Source organism: Callithrix jacchus, chromosome 1, assembly GCF_049354715.1.
Source record: "Callithrix jacchus isolate 240 chromosome 1, calJac240_pri, whole genome shotgun sequence".
Classification (NCBI taxonomy): Eukaryota; Metazoa; Chordata; class Mammalia; order Primates; family Cebidae; genus Callithrix; species Callithrix jacchus.
This window is the reverse complement of record NC_133502.1, coordinates 220,681,843-220,702,377: the sequence shown is the minus strand read 5'-3', so window position 1 is coordinate 220,702,377 and position 20,535 is coordinate 220,681,843. Positions and strand designations below refer to the sequence as shown.

General features: G+C 37.6%; 1 protein-coding gene across 2 annotated transcripts in view; it reads right to left on the bottom strand.

Moving 5' to 3' along the window:
• Positions 1–14,440, bottom strand: part of LOC144579581 (uncharacterized) — a 91,509-nt gene extending 77,069 nt beyond the window's left edge. For both annotated transcript variants that reach the window (XM_078351650.1, XM_078351658.1), the window contains exon 1: positions 14,201–14,440. Coding sequence is in view for 1 of the 2 variants with exons in the window: in XM_078351658.1 (XP_078207784.1) it covers positions 14,201–14,226 (26 nt within the window). In the remaining variant the exon portion in view is untranslated. The remainder of the gene's footprint in view (positions 1–14,200) is intronic.
• Positions 14,441–20,535: the final 6,095 nt, after the last annotated feature.

The following is a 20,535-nucleotide window of genomic DNA, read 5'->3' as shown; positions in this document are numbered from 1 at the left end:
AGCAGCCCCAAAACCATTTCTAACAAAGAGTTGCCTGTAAAATCGAGCTGCAGATATAGACAAGCAAGCTGGAAGCTTGCACAGGCAAATGCCAGCAGCTGTAACAATAGGAAGCTACTTGGGTGCCAGGCATGCTCAACCTGACGGCTTCATCTTCCTTTTTCTTTATCAACCACAAGTGCAGTAAGGGACAGACAACATGCACTGGCCAAGTAGAAAACCTATATGCATAAGAAGATTCGGGTGGATAGCCAGCTTCTTCACGAGCTATGTAAAGCTCTCACCTGGTCCAACCCGTATTTGGACACTATGTAAATCAAACACCACCTCCTCAACAAGTCTATAAAACCTTGTGCAGTTCACCAGAAAACCAGAAAACACAGTCTTTATTCAGAATCGGCCGAATACATTAAATGCATTCAGGAGATTGGGAGACATTGTTTAAATTTTCCCCAAAACCCAGAAGAACCCAAAAGTACTCATTGTCTTGGCCTTATTGGTATTTGACTATGAATACAATAGATCCCACAGAAGCAAGTCTAGTAGAGTGGCCTTGGAAAAAAGCTAGGATTTAGGAGCAGGTTTAGGCAACTCAAGCCTTCTCGGCTTCCATTTTCTCATCTGTACTTTCATCATTCTGATTTTTAAGAGCACCTTTGTTGAAAGTAAAGGTTCAGTGAAACAGCACAGATGAAGTCCTTCCTATTTGGTCTGGCAGGTAGTAGTTGCTCAACACGTCTTGTCTATTAATGACGACCACAATGATCATAGTGGACTAATAATGAATTGATAAAATATGATTATGTAAGTTCAAATGAGTTTTGATCTCGCCCCCTCCTCTGTTTCAGAGGCTGTATGGTTTTTATGTTCTACATTGTATGGCTTAACGTTGGCAGGTGGGGGATTTTGATAGACACATGATAAAATCAGAAGCCCCAAGACTTGTATTTTCATCACAGAAATGTATTACTTCCTTGAGTTGTGACCTGGAGAGAGTTACTTTGTCTAAGTTAACCTTACTTGTAAAAATAATCATAAATATACCTGCCCTTTCTCATCATCTCAGCCTCTCCGCAGTCAGTGTGAGGTACCATTGGTATAGTGTATATGAAGGGGTTTGCAAGCTCTGGAGTGCTATCTGTATGCTATTTTGCCTCTTCAATTGTGAGTGGTGTTTTCCCATTCTCCTTAAATGACCCAACAGTACGCTCTTGGTAAAATAAATGCATTTGTGCATGAACATTTGGCAAATAATAAGAGCTGCATTTGCAAGAATTTTTCCCTTGAAAAGCCAAGTGAGCCACTTGGCTGAAAAAATAGATTTTTTTCGATTCGCGTAAAATTTGAATTTCGGTATTTTACATGAGAGAGCATACTGAGTTGGTGTATATACTCCAAAAGAGAGTAGAATAAGGCATTGTATATTTTTTCTAACATACTATATTCCGAGCCATTTTCTTTTAACTTTGGGGCGCCTAGATATTATTTAGATTTTTTTCGATTCGCATAAAATTACAATTTCTGCATTTTACATGAGAGAGCCTATTGAGTTGGTGTATATCCTGCAAAACAGAGTAGAAAAGGGCATTGTATATAGAATACTTAGCGCCTGCTTTCAGCTTTGCTGCAAACTAAAACACTGACTGACTTTGGTTAACCCCCTAACCTCTTTGAGCCTCAGTTTTTTCATCTGAAAAAATCAATGATGGTTTGAATTTCTTCCGAATATGACATTCAGTTATCTCTCTCTCCATTGTGGAAGCACTGGGAGCTATTGTTCTCTTGTGTCTGGTGGCCGTTATGACTTCTGCATTATCAAGGGGACCTCTCTAACCTAAATAACCCCCCAAAGAAATTAAGTTTGTAATCATTTCTGCCTGGTAAGCGAAATGACAAGAGAAAAGAGCTAGTTGTCAATAGCCCTGTGGATGGCGAATTAATGGGATCTGTGCAAACAGTTGCTTATAGAGCCATAATTTGCCTTTCGTTTTCCTTTGCAACTCAGAAAAAAAGTGAATAATTTTCAAAGAGCCGCTCATTGAACATATTTTTTAAAAACATGTCATTGGCAAAAGGGGCACTTTGTTGCTTGATTGCCATATATCTCTGAGTATGTGGAACAGTTATTTTTAGCTGGGGGTAACTAGCTGAGAAGAAAGCTGCAGCATCTTGGAGGCAGAAGAATCTTTGTATGTCTTATGTTGGCATGGAGAAAGCAAAGCGAAAGGGCAGAGTATAAAAGGTTGTTAACTAGATTAGGGGTCAGCTGCATTTCCTCTGGCTGCTCAGAGGTGAGTTCCTAAAGCAATGGAGACCACATTGTGGGTGGGAATGTGTTTGCAGGGTCTAATTAGTTTACTCAAGAAGAGCAAAAAAGAGAAAGGGCTAAAAATATGTGGATTGTAAAATTCATGGCTTCATTTGCTCTTCTTTGCCTTTGAAACCTTTTTAAAACCTTATAGTAGAACAATTTGTAATCCTTGAAGCCTTTTTGCTACCACTCTTGTCAGCTTGTCTAAGGCCACCGTAACTTATCAGATACTGGGGAAAGTTGTATAAAGTCTCTAAGCCTCCTTTATTCCCACTGGTTCAATTAGGGGCACTAATTCCTAATGTTTCTGCCTGAGTTATTGTTTTTCAGATCCCATAATTGTTTGCATATGTGCTCTATAAGATGCGTCACCTAGCACACGTTGTGGGCAACCTCAGGTGTAGAAGTTAGAACATCTTTGTGCCTGGATTTGGCTGTTACTAACAAGACGGAACGGGGAGGAAGGGCAGAGTAGACTACTGTAGAAATTTTCTGTATTCTTTTGGTTTCTCCAGAAAATGATACTGTTCTTATATTTAAAGATAACTATCTGCCTAGGCATATTGAAATTCTAAGGTTGACACCACTTTTCATTGATCCTAGGGCAGGGTTTCAGGATTGCTGGAGCAGCATCATCCTTTTACAGTATATATTTCAGTCAGCAGGCTGGTCATGGCCTCCTCAGTGTGCAATCTTCTTACTGATGGTGGGCGTCAGTGGGCTGGACTCACAGTTTCCATCTCTTAGGCTGGGCAGGCCCATGGTGGCAATGGAAAAATTTCATGGGAACATACATCAGAAGTAATAAGAAATCCATCTTCTTAAAGCCTTCATAGGAGATTTCCTGAAGATTTATAAAAGGCACTTCATTGATCAAATGACTCTGATGTTTCCCCTCACTGGAAGAAATTCAGGTCACCAGCCCACTTAAAATCATTGTGTTCTCCTTTTGCAGTAACCTCTGCTCATATAATTTCTTTATGGCATATTATATACTATTAACTTAATATCCTGATTAGTGGAGCTAGCAAACACTCAGTATCACTATAAACTGCAGTATCATAACTGACTTCCTTTAAAAATCATCTAATGTTTCTTTAAAATCACTGGTGCTTTTGTAAAGTAGTTCATATTTAGGAATATGAACATTTTATCATGCTGGAAAATTATTTGAATTCCTTTTCATTTAAAACCTATAGCTTTCTATTTAATCTAGCTTTCACAAATATTTTATTTTCCCACTATAGAAAAATCGAGTTTAGAGATAAATGTAAAGTCACTCATAGCTCCATCCAAAAGTCAACAACTCTTAATATCATTATTTTTGTTCTTGTTCTCAGTATTTTTGCTGAATCTATGTTTCGTAGAGTTTCATCATATGTCAGATAAAACTGCATATATATGAGTTTTTAAACAATACATTTTTATTGTCATAAATGAAATACACATTTAATATGGTATGACTAGGACATATAGAGAGATATAACAAAGAAAATTAAAGTCATTTAAAATCTTACCAAATCTAATAACCATAAACCTTTCGATGTATTTTCTCAGAATACTTTTTCCTATGCCTTTTATATTTTCTTGATTATCAAGTACTTCAAGCGTATAGAAAAGACAGAAACTAATATAAGCAGCAATGGAAAATTTTAAAATATGGGTATTTTTCTGCATGTGTTTCAGATTGTTTAGTTTTTGTTGTCCTTTGCCCTCCCCACGTGTCCCTTTATTTTCCTGGCAAAACAAAGCATTACAGATATACTTGCAGCTTCCTATACTCCATTTTATTTTTCTAAAACTTATTGATATTGAAATGTCTACCTCTGGTCTACTTACTTTCCCTGCCGAATAATACTTTACCATATGGAAATACCACGATGTACAATTACATGCATAGTGCCATATACATTTGTTTACAGGTTTCTTGGGAAGAATCTCTCTTACTGTGTTCCCAGAAGAGGGATTGGTAAATTGTAGTGGAGGCTTGTCTTCATTTTTACTATGAATTTACAATTGTTTAAAGTAGTTGTAACAATTTGTATTCCCACAGGAAATGTGGGGAAACTTGTTTTGTGTTTGGCTTCACTTGATATTCCTAGGCTTTTACTTTTTGTTTGTCAATCTTATGAATGTAAAATGGTATGTTTTAATTTATATTGTGCACAGACTTATTATTCGGGACACATGTAACCTTTCTCATGCACCACTGTCATGGATTTGTTTTCAATTTAACTCATTTATTAAGCACGGAAAATTGTGAGGTTTCTCAAAGATGGCGATGAGAACTGCTGATGGATTTGCTGCATTAGATCCACCCTCTCCAGCTCTGGCCCTCTAGTGTCAGTATTTCTGCCTTCCATTTATAGTGCTTCCTCTTTTCAGGTTCTGGGAACATTCTGGCTGTAGAAATCAGTTGCAGTAATTGGAAGAACTTTTACTAAAGTGACTTACTTGTCTTCTTACCTAGTAATTATGCAGACTGTAAAATATATTTATGAAAAAATTCAAGTTATATACAAAACCAGACACTACCAAAGCATATACAAAGTTCATGATCCCTTTTATATTTCTCTTCTTCCTCTTCCAATATATAACCACTTATAGAGAGCCCCTACTATTTCCTTTGTATTTATGTTTATGTCCAAATGCAATAGATATTCTCTAACATATCTCCTTGGATCCATGAGAAGAAGGTGAATGTAATTTTTAAAAAATGAATATGATATCTCTACATCAGCACAGTATTGCATTATACGGAAATAAGAGAAAGAATCTAACTCTTCCATGGACATTTAGTTGCTTGTAGTTTTCTATTATTTTAAACAGTGTTGTGGAAAACGTTCTTGTAAATGTCTTTGGACATCGATGTGAAAATTGTCTTAGGAGATATTTGTAGAAATGCTATTTACATGGTCTTTTTTGCCTACTTTATTCATTTTTATTTAGAACATTTTATAGAACTTTAGGAATTGGTGACTTCTAAGTAGGTGTAAAACACAGTACCGGGCCAGGCATGGTGGCTCACACTTGTAATCCCAGCACTTCGGGAGGCCGAGGCGGGTGGATCAAGGGGTCAAGAGATCGAGACCATCCTGGTCAACATGGTGAAACCCCATCTCTACTAAAGATACAAAAAATTAGCTGGGCATGGTGGTGCGTTCCTGTAGTCCCAGCTACTTGGGAGGCTGAGGCACGAGAATTGCCTGAACCCAGAATGCGGAGCTTGCAGTGAGCTGAGATCACGCCATTGCACTTCAGCCTGGGTGGCATGAGCGAAACTCCGTCTCAAAAAAGAAACAAAAAAAACACAGTACCTGGATTCTCTGAGCTTTATGTTCTGTTTGAAGCAGGGGAAGTGAAAGTAACTACCTGTTAGGGTGATTTTGAGGATTAAATGAGATACTGTGTACAAAGTTTATAGCATGGGTTTTGGATCACAGCAGAGAGTAAAAAGTTCAGTTTTGCCTCCTCTTAGTCGGTCCCGAACTCAAATATACTTTTAAATATTCTTTCAGAACAGATTTTAAAGTTTGATAGAAATAGAATTATATTGTGATCACTCCATGTGTAAGGTTTCTTTTAGTCAAGAAAATGTTTTTGATATTCAGCCATGTTGTTGCACATGTCAATAGTTCTTTCCTTTTTTATCCTCCTATCTCAGGTCTTAAAAAAGGAATACTGCAAAAAAAAATGAAACAATATTTCCACTTGTATTCGGTTTTGGTCTACAGTTGACATTGTTCTCAAGTATCACTAACAGGTTCCCATGAAGAGAAAAATTTATTTTCTGTCCACAACATAACAGGAATTATAACAGATGCAGAAGGCCTACTAGCCCTGTGTGAAAATCATCATGTTGACTATATTGCTCAAAAGTTAAACTCAGGTGTATGGGCAGCTGTCAGTCTTTGTTTCCTCACTATCAATCCCACCATTTTTATTTTTTCATTTGGGGAAAAATAATAATGACTGTAAGAACAATGAAAAATAATAAAAGGACAGTAAAAAGGTTGAATGCACTGGCTGTGGCAGGGAGCAATCAAAAATGGTTTGTTATTTCCCTTCACTTTATCAAAGTTGCTACGTGGACTCATTCTTACCCACCTGTTGGGTAGAATCTTTGATATTTTCTATTTCACTGAGCAATTTAAGATATTAAGAAATTCTGTCTAGTTCAAAACAGGAGCAGAAAACCAAGCACCACACTTTCTCACTCATAATTGGGAGTCGAACAGTGAGAACACATGGACACAGGGAGGGAACAACACACATTGGGGCCAGTTGGGGGTCAGAGGAGGGTGAGACGGGGAGACCATTAGGACAAATAGCTAGTGCATGTGAAGCTTAAAACCTAGATGAACGGTTGATAGGTGCAGCAAAGCACCATGGTAAACATATACCTATATAATAAACCTACACATTCTGCACCTGTATCCTGGAACTTAAGAAAAATCCTGTTTAGTTTAATTTCCAAACTCGAAAATCTCATTCAGCTGAAAACTTAACCCTTTTTTACATATTTTAACACATAAAATAATCAACAATGAAAACAGGTAGAGGTTGAGCATCTCTGATCCATAAACCCCAAAATCCAAAATATTCCAAGATCTGAAATTCATCCACATCGATGGCTGAGATAGCGATATGTGTGCTTTCTGATGGTTCAATGTATACAAACTTTGATTCGTGCACAAAATTGCTAAAAATACGTAAAATTTTATTTGCGTTACGTGTATGAGGTGTACGTAAACATAGGTAAATTTTGTGTTTAGACTTCAGTTATATCTTTAAGAGATCTCTTTATGTATATATAAATGTTCCAAAATATGAAAAAAGTTTAAAATCCAAAACTCTTTTAGTCCCAAGGAATTCAGATAAGGAATATTCAACCACTACATCTAATAAGTCATGGATACTTTAAAATGAAATTTTAAAAGTATTTAAAGAGTCCAAAAGACATCAGGAGAAAAGGGACAGGACAAAAAGTGGGGAAGGGGATGCAAACAAAAACAAACAAAATAATGAAACAAACCATTAAATTGTAAGCTTGAATCCAATTACATCATTCGACCACTAATAAATCTATATTTAATAACGTTAAATCTTATTGAATCATACCACATACTCCAATTAAAGTGCAGAGATTGCCAGAATTGATTTAAAAAACCCACAAGACCCAGTGCTGTATATGAAATACACACTTTGAATAGAAAAAAAGAAGACAAATATACGTAGGTCTAAATAAGTACATTTGAATTTTTTTAAGACAGTGTCCTACTCTATCCCCTAGGCTGGAGTACAGTGGTGCAATCTCTGCTCACTGTAAACTCCGCTTCCTGGGTTCCAGCAATTCTCCTGCCTCAGCCTTTTGAGTAGCCGGGAATACAGAAACCTGCCACCACGCCTAGCTAAATGTTGGGGTATTTTTAATAAAGCTGGGGTTTCACTGCATGGGATAGGCTTGTCCTAAACTTTTGACCTCAAGTGATCTACCTGCCTCATCCTCCCAAAGTGCTGGGATTGCAGGTGTGAGCCACTGTACCTGACCCTAAATGAGTACATTTAAAATGATATACTATGCAAACAGTCAGCAATGGAAGTGTGAAGAAGCTATATTAATACCAAATAAAATGTGCTTAAGTCAAAACAGTATTTCCAAAGATAAAGAGGGATAGTTCATGATTACAGAAGAGTCATTTCATCAAAAAAATGGATTAAAAATAATTTGTGCATCAATTTGCACAAAACAAAATTGAACTAAAGGAATAAACAAACAATCCACAATTTTGATTGGTGATTTTAATACCCATCTCCCAAGCAGTTGATAGATAAACTAGACAAAATCTTAGTCAAGATGCAGATGACCTGAACAACACTCTCCACCATCTTAAACAAACCAATGGAAGACAACACCCAATAACCACAGAATACTGTATGTTTCAAGTACATGTAGTGTTCACTAGGATAGGTCACATGCTAGGTCGTAAAACAAGACTGAATAGATTAAATCAAATTGAATTCATGCAGTGTATGTTACCTGACCACAATAGGATTAAAACAGAAATTAACAATAAGAGAACTAGGAAAGCTCCAAGTACTTGGAGATTAAATATAATACACAAGCCCAAGAAGAAAGCAAAAGGTAGAATATAAAATATTTTATTCTAAGGGATAATCAAAATACAACATGCCCACACTTATGAATTACAGCTATGGGAGTTCCCAGAGGGAAGTATAGCCATACATGCTTATACTGCAATAGAAGAAAAAGGGAAAGGTCTAAAATCAATGACGTAAATGTTCACCTAAAGAAAATTGAAAACACACACACACACACACACACACACACACACACACACACACACACAGCAAAGAAAACTCCAACGAAGTAGTAAGAAGGAAACAATAAAGGTAAAAGTGCAGAGATAAACCAAATTGAAGACAGACAAAATAATAGAGAAAACTAACAAAGCAAAGAAGCTGGTTGTTTTAAAATATCAACATTAATAAACCTTAAGCTACTCTGATCATGAAAACAAGAGAGGAAACACAAATGGTCAGTATCAATATCAGAAGTGAAAGCGAAGTGAAACTATCACTACAGATCCTGCAGACATGAAAAGGATAATAAGAGACTATCATAAACAACGTCATGGTGACAAATTCTGCAACTTAGATGAAATGAACAAAGTATCTGAAAAATACAACAAAAACTAACACGAATTTTGCAGAAAATGTGTCCGGGAAAATTAAAAGATACATTAAATAAAAGAATATGCAAGCCACAGCCTGACAGAAAATGGTCATAAATCTATTTTCAGTAAAGAGCCTGATTTCCAGAATATAGAAAGCAGTTTTATAACCTGAAAATAAGGCTGGGCACAGTGGCTCACACCTGTAGTGCCAGTACTTTGGGAGGCCGAGGAGGATGAATGGCTTAAGGCCAGGAGTTTGAGACTAGTCTGGGCAACATGGTGAGACCCTGATACCTAGTATAAGTACAAAAAATTAGCCTTGTATGTTGGCTAATATCAATACAAAAAGTTAGCCTGGTATCAGCTAATTGGGAGACTGAGGTGGGAGGATCGCTTGAGCCCAGGAAGCAGAGGCTGTAGTGAGCCAAGATTGCACCATTGCCTTCCAGCCTGGATGACAGAACAACTAAAAGAAAAAAAGAGAACAATTACTGTTTAGAAGGGGAAAAAATTTGGGGAGCCACTTTGCAAAGATAATATACAAGTGGGACAAAATGGTTAACATCAAGGAAATGCAGATTAAAACCACAGTGAGATACTACTACACACCCCACAAAATAACTAGGTTGGGAAATACTAAACACCAAATGTTGGCAAGAATACAGCACAACTATAACTATTGCTAATGGGACTATAAAACAGTACAACTACTTTGTCAAATTTCTGGAATTTTCTTATAGAACGAATATACATCTCATCTATAATAAATTTCCGAGTTAGGAATCTACCCCAATTAGTGAAAATACATGTTAATAAAAATACTTATAGAAGACCACAATAGCTTTACTCATAATAATCAAAAGTTGAAAATATTTCTGGTGACCACAAATAGAGGATCAGGTAGCGAACTACGTTATTTCATAGCATGAAATACTACTCAGCAATAAAAATGAAAGAGATACTGATATGTGTAACCTGACTGATAAATATAAAAATTATTTTGTGGACTGAAGGGAGCCTTATATATAGGGTTATCACAACATGATTCAAGTGATGTGGAATTTCTAAAGTTGGCAAACTTAGTCTACAATGAAAAAAATCCAAGGGTACAGAGCTGGAGACTGAGACAAGTCATGAGGAAACTTTCTGGGATTGTATTAGTCCGTTTTTTCACTGCTGATAAAGACATACGTGATACTGGGTACTTTATTCAAAAAAGGTTTAAGGGACTCACAGTTGCACCTGGCTGGGGAGGCCTCATCATCACGGCAGAAAGTCAAAGCGACATCTTACATGGTGGCAGACAAGAGAGAAATGAGAAACAAGCAAAAGGGCTTTCCTCTTATAGAAGCATCAGCTCTTGTGAGACTTATTCACTATCACAAGAACAGTATGAGGGAAACTGTCACCATGATTAAATTCTCTCCCACCAGGTCCCTCCCACAACACGTGGGAATTCTGGGAGCTACAATTCAAGAAGAGATTTGGGTGAGGACACAGCCAAACCATATCAGGGATTATAGTAATGTTCTTTATTTGATAGAGTTTTGGGTTACACATATGTATACTTTTGTCAAAATTCGGTAAATACATACTTAAAATTTTTGCATTTCATCATTTGTAAACTTTACACCAAAAGGAAAAAGAAAGGTACCAAATTCTAGTTAATGCACGTTGAGTTACCGATGTCTGCAATTTACTTTAAAATGCCTCAAAACTATAATGGATTACTGGATGGATAGAAAGATGGATCTATGGATGGACATGAGATAAAACAAGACTCCAAGTTGGTGAAGATACAGTTAAAGTGTTCACTGTAAAGTTTTTTCAACTTTGTTGTACGTTCATAAATGTTCATGATAAAATATCAACGAAAACAATTTTCATCCCTCCTCCTCTGTGACAGCCTCAGCCTGAGAAACCCACAGTGGGAAGGGAAAGGAGGGCAGTGTGTTTGTTTATGACCACCCACCCTCACTTCTTAGCAGTGCTTTCTGGCTCTTCTAGGGTTGGATAGGGGCAGGGAGAAAGGAGAGACAGAGGAACAGATAGGGCTTTATTGAATAGTTCAGCTGTATTATGGTGTCACATTTTAGGAGCAATCATGCAGTTTTGGGCCCTTTCTCATGCGTTCCTGAGAAATTCTCCTGGTAGGGATCTCTGACAGCAGTTCACTACCTCAGGTAATACAGTTTCTAGGAAGCCACTAAGAGCCCTCCTACCACCTGCCTCTGGGGGTCCTGGGCAGCCTCTTCCTTACCCCTGGCAGGAAGCTTTTCAGGGCAGCGTCCTCCTTAAAATCAATGGTTTTCTCGATTATGGAATTCCTATTTGGCCCATATAAAACATGCAAACACCTTTGTTTGGCTTAACTTGAAGTACGGGCCACTCCCAGCTCCAGTCTTTATCGCTTCTATCTGCCCCATTATTTCAACTTGGCCACAGCCTTTTGCCTTTGGATTGTATTCAGATGGGATAGCAGTTCCCGTGTTCTCCAGCCTTCAGGGACAGGAGCTAATCAGTTTGAATTGTTAATTAGAAGTTCCTGTTCATGCAGCTCGTTAGCTTTAAAATGAAGCAGCAGCATTTTCCCATCCATGAGAATTGGGTGAGGAGGGAGTTCATACAACACACAACCCTTTCAAAAGTCTTCAGTGTAATTTAAAAAAAATGCCCAGTGTGGTGGCTCACATCTGTAATCCCAGTACTTTGGGCAGCTCAGGTAGGCAGATCATAAGGTCAGGCTTTGGAGACTACCCTGGCAAACATGGGGAGACATTCATTCCCAAAGCAAAATTTTGGAATTGTAATTCCAAAAGCAAAAATCCAACCACAAAAGATAAAGTCTTAATCAGTAGAGCTTTACAGAAGGAAGTAATGTAGGTAGTAAGGGCACTTTTGGAAATGTCTGGAATTAGAGGAGTCGATGTATCACCTGTTAGAAATTGTACTCGCTTGGTAGCAAAATTTTCCTTGTGTTCACTTAAAATAATAGTCTTGTTGTTTTAAAACCAACGCAGTCAGAGGGTGACTTGGATGTTTATTTTTTATTCTCTTTGCCTTCTTGTTTTAAGAATGGATTTTTCCTAAATTCTAATTATTATTGTAACTTACATAAGTGCAGCCGATTTTGCTTTTAAGGATAAAACTACATTTAAGTAGCTTTGTCTGGATTATCAAAACCAGGCCCTGAAGAAGTGAGTTCCTAAAGGGTAGAAACTTTGCTTATGTCTATATCTCAGTTGTGTTAAACAGAATAACTGGCGCAAATTAGCAAATGATGCACTGAGGAATCATAGAACAAAAGACATTATGAAGAACTAAGTTTCAGATTCAGGGTGACGCTAAGGAGCTAGTGTACCAGAGGATGGTATGCCTTCTGCAATCACAAAAGCAGCATTCAGTCTGATCTGGGCTCTAAGAAGTGCTCCGTGAGACCTGAAATTTTATCCTAACACTGCCACTAACAGGTTAAGTCAGAAAGAGTTCACTTCCCAGAGCTTTCGATTTCTGGTTTCCAAATCAGCACAATGAGAAACTGAAAAGAAGGAAAGAGGAAAAAAAGAGAGGGTCAGAGATCCCTCCTGCTTGTACAATGCCATGATTTGGACACAGGGTTTGGGCAACCATGGCCCATCCACCAATTCCTGCCTGTCGTCTCTTGTCAGACAGCTCATGAGCCACGAATGTGAAAGAATTCAAAAAAGGAACAATATTTTGGGACATGTCAACAATTATATAAAATGCAATTTTCAGTTCTCATAAAAGTACTTTGGAACTCAGCCCCACTCCTTTATTACCCATTTATATGGCTGCTTTCACACCACAACCACAGAGATGAGTAGCTGTGACAGAGACCATATGGGCTGCCAAGCCTAAAATATTTACTGCCTAGACCTTTCCAGAAAAAAAAAAGGATTGCTGATCTTTTACACAATCAAGCAAGCGATCACCTGAGAACATTAAAATCTGTGTCTAGGACAAATGGGGCCTATATAAACTAGGGAATAATCTTCCCCACTACTTATGAAAGAACATTCACCCTTGAGAGAGCAGGCTACATGGCTTGGCAGCACTACTGCCACCAGTCCAGACTTCCCCTCACCTGTGCCCTATAAGTGACCAGCATTTCTAGGCATCCGTGGAGCAGCGGGGTGCATTCTCATGGCTGGCCCCACACCTTCCCTTCCTCCTGCTTCCTCACATTCTATTTTCTGAGTGGTTGTCAAAGGAACGCTGAATTTTGGTGTCACTTTTTCAGACCCCAATTCCACTAATGACAGTCTTGGTACCAGGAAGCATTCCGAGCTCCTATCTCATCACCACAACCACCTGCTTCTCACTTAGTCCAGACGAGCTTGCCACAGTGCACTTGCTTTTTAATCGCTCTCTCTATTCTTGCCTTCACCTCCTCTCCCTCCCTCTCTCCCTGGCTGTTTCTGTCACACGGGTGTGTGCACATACACAAGTTCTGATTAGATAAAAGAAGAAACACTTTTTAAGTTTCTTTCTAGGCCTAATAGAAAATTCTTTTTTTTTTTTACAAAAACAGAGCTGTTTTTTTCATTGCAAAAAATAATAAAATAGATTTATGAGGTACAGAGGCGTGCAGAAAAGTATTTTAGAAGTGGAGTCAGAACTCTACTGTGGAAAGGGGGCTTTCTTTGTGCTCCTCGCACTCATGGACACCATCTCTAATGCACCGTTCACGCCTAGACCCACGCCTCAGCCTTTCCGGGGGTCGTTCAGAGCCACCTGCCAGGCAGGCACTACCACGCCGGCCTCTCCGGAGCACAGATTTCTGCTCCGTCTACATCCCAGCCTGTGCACCCGAAGGGACCCAACAGCTGAGTCCCAGCCCCACTGCGGCAGAGGGCAGGGACCAGCACGCACACCCTCAAGTCTACATGAAGACCCTCCCCGAGACTGTCGCCAGCACCGACCCCTGGATCACCCCGGCCCTCGGCGACGGATCGGGGTCTGGGGCGCATGCCCCAGAGGCATGGAGGCAGAGAGGAGGCCAGCGGAAGTTAGAGGTCACTGGGACAGGCTTGTCTTCCCCTCCCTTCCAGCAGTGGTGGGCCCCAGTCCCCACCCCTCTCCCAGGCCCCCGGTCTGGTGGCACCATGGCCACAAAGGGCAGCGAGGGTGCGTGCCCGACGCCTCGGTGCCTCGTGGTACCTGAACGCACTTGGTCGAGTGGCAGCTGCACCGCATCGCCGAGGGGCCGCAGCAGGGTGGAGTCCGTGGTACTGGCGGTGCCGGAGGGCGATGGAAAGTCTTAGACTAGGGACTGCTCTCCACCTTGCGCCCAGTGCCGCCCGCGCTCATTGCGAGTGACCGCTCCCTCGCCTCCAACTTCCAGCAACTCCCAACGCTGGTTCTCCACGTTGTGCACGCAGGCGCCGACAGCTGCCCACAGCACAATCCCTGCGTGGAACCCTGACGCGGCAGGCAATCAGAGAGCGCCGGCTGCACAGCGCCCCTCCCCCGTGCTGAGGGGCGGGGCAAAGGGAGGAGGCTCACGGGAAGGTTGTAGCCTGAGGGCGCCTCCTGGGCAGAGTGGGATGCCTTTCTGGGGTGAAACTTTAGAAGGGTGTCGTTGCCCCTTCGCCCCTCCCTTTTTGCTCCCTGGAATGTCATGGCCATCCACCTCTCTCTAGGAGGGACAGCACGCAACCTAGGGGTGGGCAGTGGCCCCCCAAAAAAACAGCAAAGTGAGGGACGTCCAAAGCATTGCTGGGGACATTGGGGACCAAGCTTGGGCCTGGGAGGAGGGGAACGGTGAACCAAACCTAGCTGAAAAGCCCTTTTGTCTTCAAAACTGCTGTGTAAAAGCCCAAAGTGGAAAACAATCCCGTGGTCTGACCCTTTCAGTCCCCCTCCAGCTGCACCTCAGCCATCCAGGTGGAGCCAGGTGTTCCTGGGTTGGATGCCTGTGGTTGCGGGGAGATGGACTCACCTTTGTTGCGTTAAAATTTAGTTCTTTGGTAGCCACCCGCTCTTATTGAACGTCCTGCCTTCCTCCTCAAAGAGGTGATTTCTAAGCATCCCTTCACCCCCTGAGCACAGTCACCCTCAGACTTTTGAATTCTGCATGTCCGCATACCTTCTGGGTGTTGAGGGAGGGTTATATATATGTGTAATTCATTTGCCCCAAACTTCATAAAAGTAATCCATTTTGGCTCTTTGAAAATGCAACATCAACTTTTGTTCAGCAGACGTTTAGAAGAGGAATGCCACAGGAGGGTTCCTAATTCCCCTTGGGAGCTCAAGACTTAAGGGTTTGGCAGTTTGTGATTTGGGTAAAAATAGTGTTTACTGGGAGTAACTACATGTTTTAATACTTTTGGTAGAATAGCTCAATAATAAAATAGATTTTATTACATTCAGGACTGAATAAAGACTGTTAGAAAAAATATACAATGCCTTATTCTACTTAGTTTTGGATTATATACACCAACTCAGTATGCTCGCTCAGGGAAAATACAAAATTTTAATTTTATGCGAATCGAAAAAATCTAAATATTATCTAGGCACCCCAATGTTAAAAGCAAAATTGCTGTGAATATAATCTGTCAGAAAAAATATACAATGCCCTTTTGTACTCTGTTTTGGAGTATATACACCAATTCAATATGCTCTCTCATGTAAACTACCAAAATTCTAACTTTATGCGAATCGAAAAAAATCTAAATATTATCTAGGCACCCCAATGTTAAAAGGAAAATTGCTCTGAATATAATCTGTCATAAAAAATATACAATGCCCTTTTCTACTGTGTTTTGCAGTATATACACCAACTAAATATGCCCTCTCATGTAAAATACCGAAATTCTAATTTTACGCGAATCGAAAAAAATCTAAATAATATCTAGGCCTCCCACAGCTAAAAGAAAATGGCTCTGAATATAGTCTGTTAGTTAAAATATACAATACCTTATTCTACTCTGTTTTGGAGTATATACAGCAACTCCGTATGCTCTCTCATGTAAAATACAGAAATTCTAATTTTACCCGAATCGAAAAAATCTAAATACGATCTAGGCAACACAATATTAAAAACAAAATTGCTCTGAATAAAATCTGTCAGAAAAAATATACAATGCCCTATTCTACTCTGTGTTGGAGTATATACACCACCTCCATATGCTCTCTCATGTAAAATACAGAAATTCTATATTTAAGCGAATCGAAAAAAATCTACATTTTATCTAGGCACCTTAATGTTAATAGCAAAATTGCTCTGAATATAATCTGTCAGAATAAATATACAATGCCTTACTCTACTCTGTTTTGGAGTATATACACCAACTCAATATGCTCTCTCATGTAAAATACCGAAATTCTAATTTTACGTGAATCGAAAAAAATCTAAATATTATCTAGGCAACCGAATAATAAAAGTAAAATTGCTCTGAATATAATCTGTCAGAAAAAATATACAATGTCCTTTTCTACTCTGTTTTGGAGTATATACACCAACTCAATATGTTCTCTCATGTAAAATACGGAAATTCTAATTTTACGTGAATTGAAAAAATCTAAGTGTTATCTAGGTGCCCCAAAATTAAAAGAAACCGTCTCTGAATATAGTCTCTAAGAAAAAATATACAATGCCTATTTCTACTCTTTTTTGGAGTATATACCCCAACTCAGTATGCTGTCGCATGTAAACTACCAAAATTCTAATTTTACGTGAATCGAAAAAAATCTAAATATTATCTAGGCACCCCAATGTTAAAAGGAAAATTGCTCTGAATATAATCTGTCATAAAAAATATAAATTGCCCTTTTCTACTCTGTTTTGCAGTATATACACCAACTAAATATGCCCTCTCATGTAAAATACCGAAATTCTAATTTTACGCGAATCGAAAAAAATCTAAATAATATCTAGGCCTCCCACAGCTAAAAGAGAATGGCTCAGAATATAGTCTGTTAGGTAAAATATACAATACCTTATTCTACTCTGTTCTGGAGTATATAAAGCAACTCCGTATGCTCTCTCATGTAAAATACAGAAATTCTAATTTTACCCGAATCGAAAAAATCTAAATATGATCTAGGCACCTGAATATTAAAAACAAAATTGCTCTGAACAAAATCTGTCAGAAAAAATATACAATGACTTATTCTACTCTGTGTTGGAGTATATACACCACCTCCATATGCTCTCTCATGTAAAATACAGTAATTCTATATTTAAGCGAATTGAAAAAAATCTAAATATTATCTAGGCACCTTAATGTTAAAAGCAAAATTGCTCTGAATATACGCTGTCAGAAAAAATATACAATGCCTTATTCTACTCTGTTTTGGAGTATATATACCAACTCAGTATGCTCTCTGATGTAAAATACCGAAATTCGAAATTTACGTGAATCGAAAAAAATCTAAATAATATCTAGGCGCCCCAAAGTGAAAAGAAAATGGCTCTGAATATAGTTTTTTAGAAAAAATATACAATGCCTTATTCTACTCTGTTTTGGAGTATATACACCAACTCAGTATGCTCTCTCATGTAAAATACAGATTCTAATGCTACCGAAATCGAAAAAATCTAAATATACTCTAGGCACCCCAATGTTAAAAACAAAATTGCTCTGAATATAATCTGTCAGAAAAAATATGCAGTGCCCTATTCTACTCTGTTTTGGAGTATATACACCAACTCCATATGCTCTCTCATGTAAAATACAGAAATTCTATATTTAAGCGAATCGACAAAAATCTAAATATACTCTAGGCACCCCAATGTTAAAAGCAAAATTGCTCTCAATATAATCTGTCAGAAAAAATATACAATGCCTTATTCTACTCTGTTTTGGAGTACATACACCAACTCATTGTGCTCTCTCATGTAAAATACCGAAATTCTAATTTTACGTGAATCGAAAAAAAATTTAAATATTATCTAGGCAACCGAATGTTAAAAGCAAAATTACTCTAAATATAATCTGTCAGAAAAAATATACAATGCCCTTTTCTACTCTGTTTTGTAGTATATACATCAACTCAATATGCTCTCTCATGTAAAATTCCGAAATTTTATTTGGCGCGAATCGAAAAAAATCTAAATAATATCTAGGTGCCCAAAGTTTAAAGAAAATGGCTCTGAATATAGTCTGTTAGAAAAAACATACACCGCGTTATTCTACGCTGTTTTGGAGTATATACACCAACTCCCTATGTTCTCTCATGTAAAATACAGAAATTCTAATTTTACCCAAATCGAAAAAATCTAAATATGATCTAGGCACCCCAATGTTAAAAACAAAATTGCTCTGAATACAGTCTGTAAAAAAAAATATACAATGCCCTATTCTACTCTGTTTTGGAGTATATACGCCAACTCCATATTCTCTCTCATGTAAAATACGGAAATTCTATATTTAACAGAATCGAAAAAATCTAAATATTATCTAGGCACCCCAATGTTAAAAGCAAAATTGCGCTGAATATAATCTGTCAGGGAAAATATACAATGATCTATTCTACTCTGTTTTGGAGTATATACAACTACATATGCTCTCTTATGTAAAATACCGAAATTCTAATTTTACGCGAATCGAAAAAAATCTAAATAATATCTAGGCGCCCCAAAGTTAAAAGAAAATGGCTCTGAATATAGTCTGTTAGACAAAATTTACAATGCCTTATTCTACTTTGTTTTTGGGTATATACACCAACACACTTTGCTCTCTCATGTAAAATACAAAAATTCTACATTTACCCGAATCGAAAAAATCTAAATATTATCTAGGCACCCCAATGTTAAAAACAAAATTGCTCTGAATATAATCTGTCAGAACAAATATACAATGCCCTATTCTAATCTATTTTGGATTATATACACCAACTCCATATGCTCTCTCATGTAAAATAAAAAAATTCTATAATGAAGCGAATCGAAAAAAATCTAAATAATATCTAGGCACCCCAATGTTAAAAGCAAAATTGCTCTGAATATGGTCTGTCAGAAAAAATATACAACGCCCATTTTTACTCTGGTTTGGAGTATATACACCAACTCTATATGCTCTCTCATGAAAAATAACGGAATTCTACATTTACGTGAATCGAAAAATAACTAAATAATATCTAGGCGCCCCAAAATTAAAAGAAAATGGCTCTGAATATAGTCTCTTAGAAAAAATATACAATGCCTTATTCTACTCTGTTTTGGAGTATATACACCAACTCAGTATGCTCTCTCATGTAAAATACAGAAATTTTTATTTTATCCAAATTTAAAAAATCTAAATATTATCTAGCCACCCCAATGTTAAAAACAAAATTGCTCTGAATATAATCTGTCTGAAAAAATATACAATGGCCTATTCTACTCTTTCTTAGAGTATATAAAAAAACACCATATGCTCTCTCATATAAAATACAGAAATTCTATATTTAAGCGAATCGAAAAAAATCTAAATATTATCCAGGTACTCCAATGTTAAAGCAAAATTGCTCTGAATATAATCTGTGAAAAAAAAATTTACAATGCCCTTTTCAACTATGTTTTGGTGTATATACACAAACTCAGTATGCTCTGTCATGTAAAATACCGAAATTCTAATTTTATGTGAATCGAAAAAAATCTAAATATTATCTAGGCAACCGAATAATAAAAGTAAAATTGCTCTGAATATAATCTGTCAGAAAAAATATACAATGTCCTTTTCTACTCTGTTTTGGAGTATATACACCAACTCAATATGTTCTCTCATGTAAAATACGGAAATTATAATTTTACGTGAATCGAAAAAAATCTAAGTATTATCTAGGTGCCCCAAAATTAAAAGAAACCGTCTCTGAATATAGTCCCTAAGAAAAAATATACAATGCCTATTTCTACTCTTTTTTGCAGTATATACCCCAACTCAGTATGCTCTCTCATGTAAAATACCGAAATTTTAATTTTACCCAAATCGAAAAAATCTAAATATGATCTAGGCACCCCAATGTGAAAAACAAAATTTCTCTGAATATAATCTGTCCGAAAAAATATACAATACGCAATTCTACTCTGCTTTGGACTATATACACCAACTCCATATGCTCTCTCATGTAAAATAATGAAATTCTATATTTAAGCGAATCGAAAAAAATCTAAATATTATATAGGCACCTTAATGTTAAAAGCAAAATTGCTCTGAATATACGCTGTCATAAAAAATATACAATGCCTTATTCTACTCTGTTTTGGAGTATATACACCAACTCAGTGTGCTCTCTGATGTAAAATACCGAAATTCTAATTTTACGCGATTTGAAAAAAATCTAAATAATATCTAGGCACCCAAAAGTAAAAAGAAAATGGCTATGAATATAGTCTATTAGAAAAAATATACACTGCCTTATTCTACTCTGTTTTGGAGTATATACACCAACACAGTTGCTCTCTCATGTAAAATGCAGAAATTCTAATTTTACCCGAGTCAAAAAAATCTAAATATTATCTAGGCACCCCAATGATAAAAACAATATTGCTCTGTATATATTGTCTGTAAGAAAAATTAT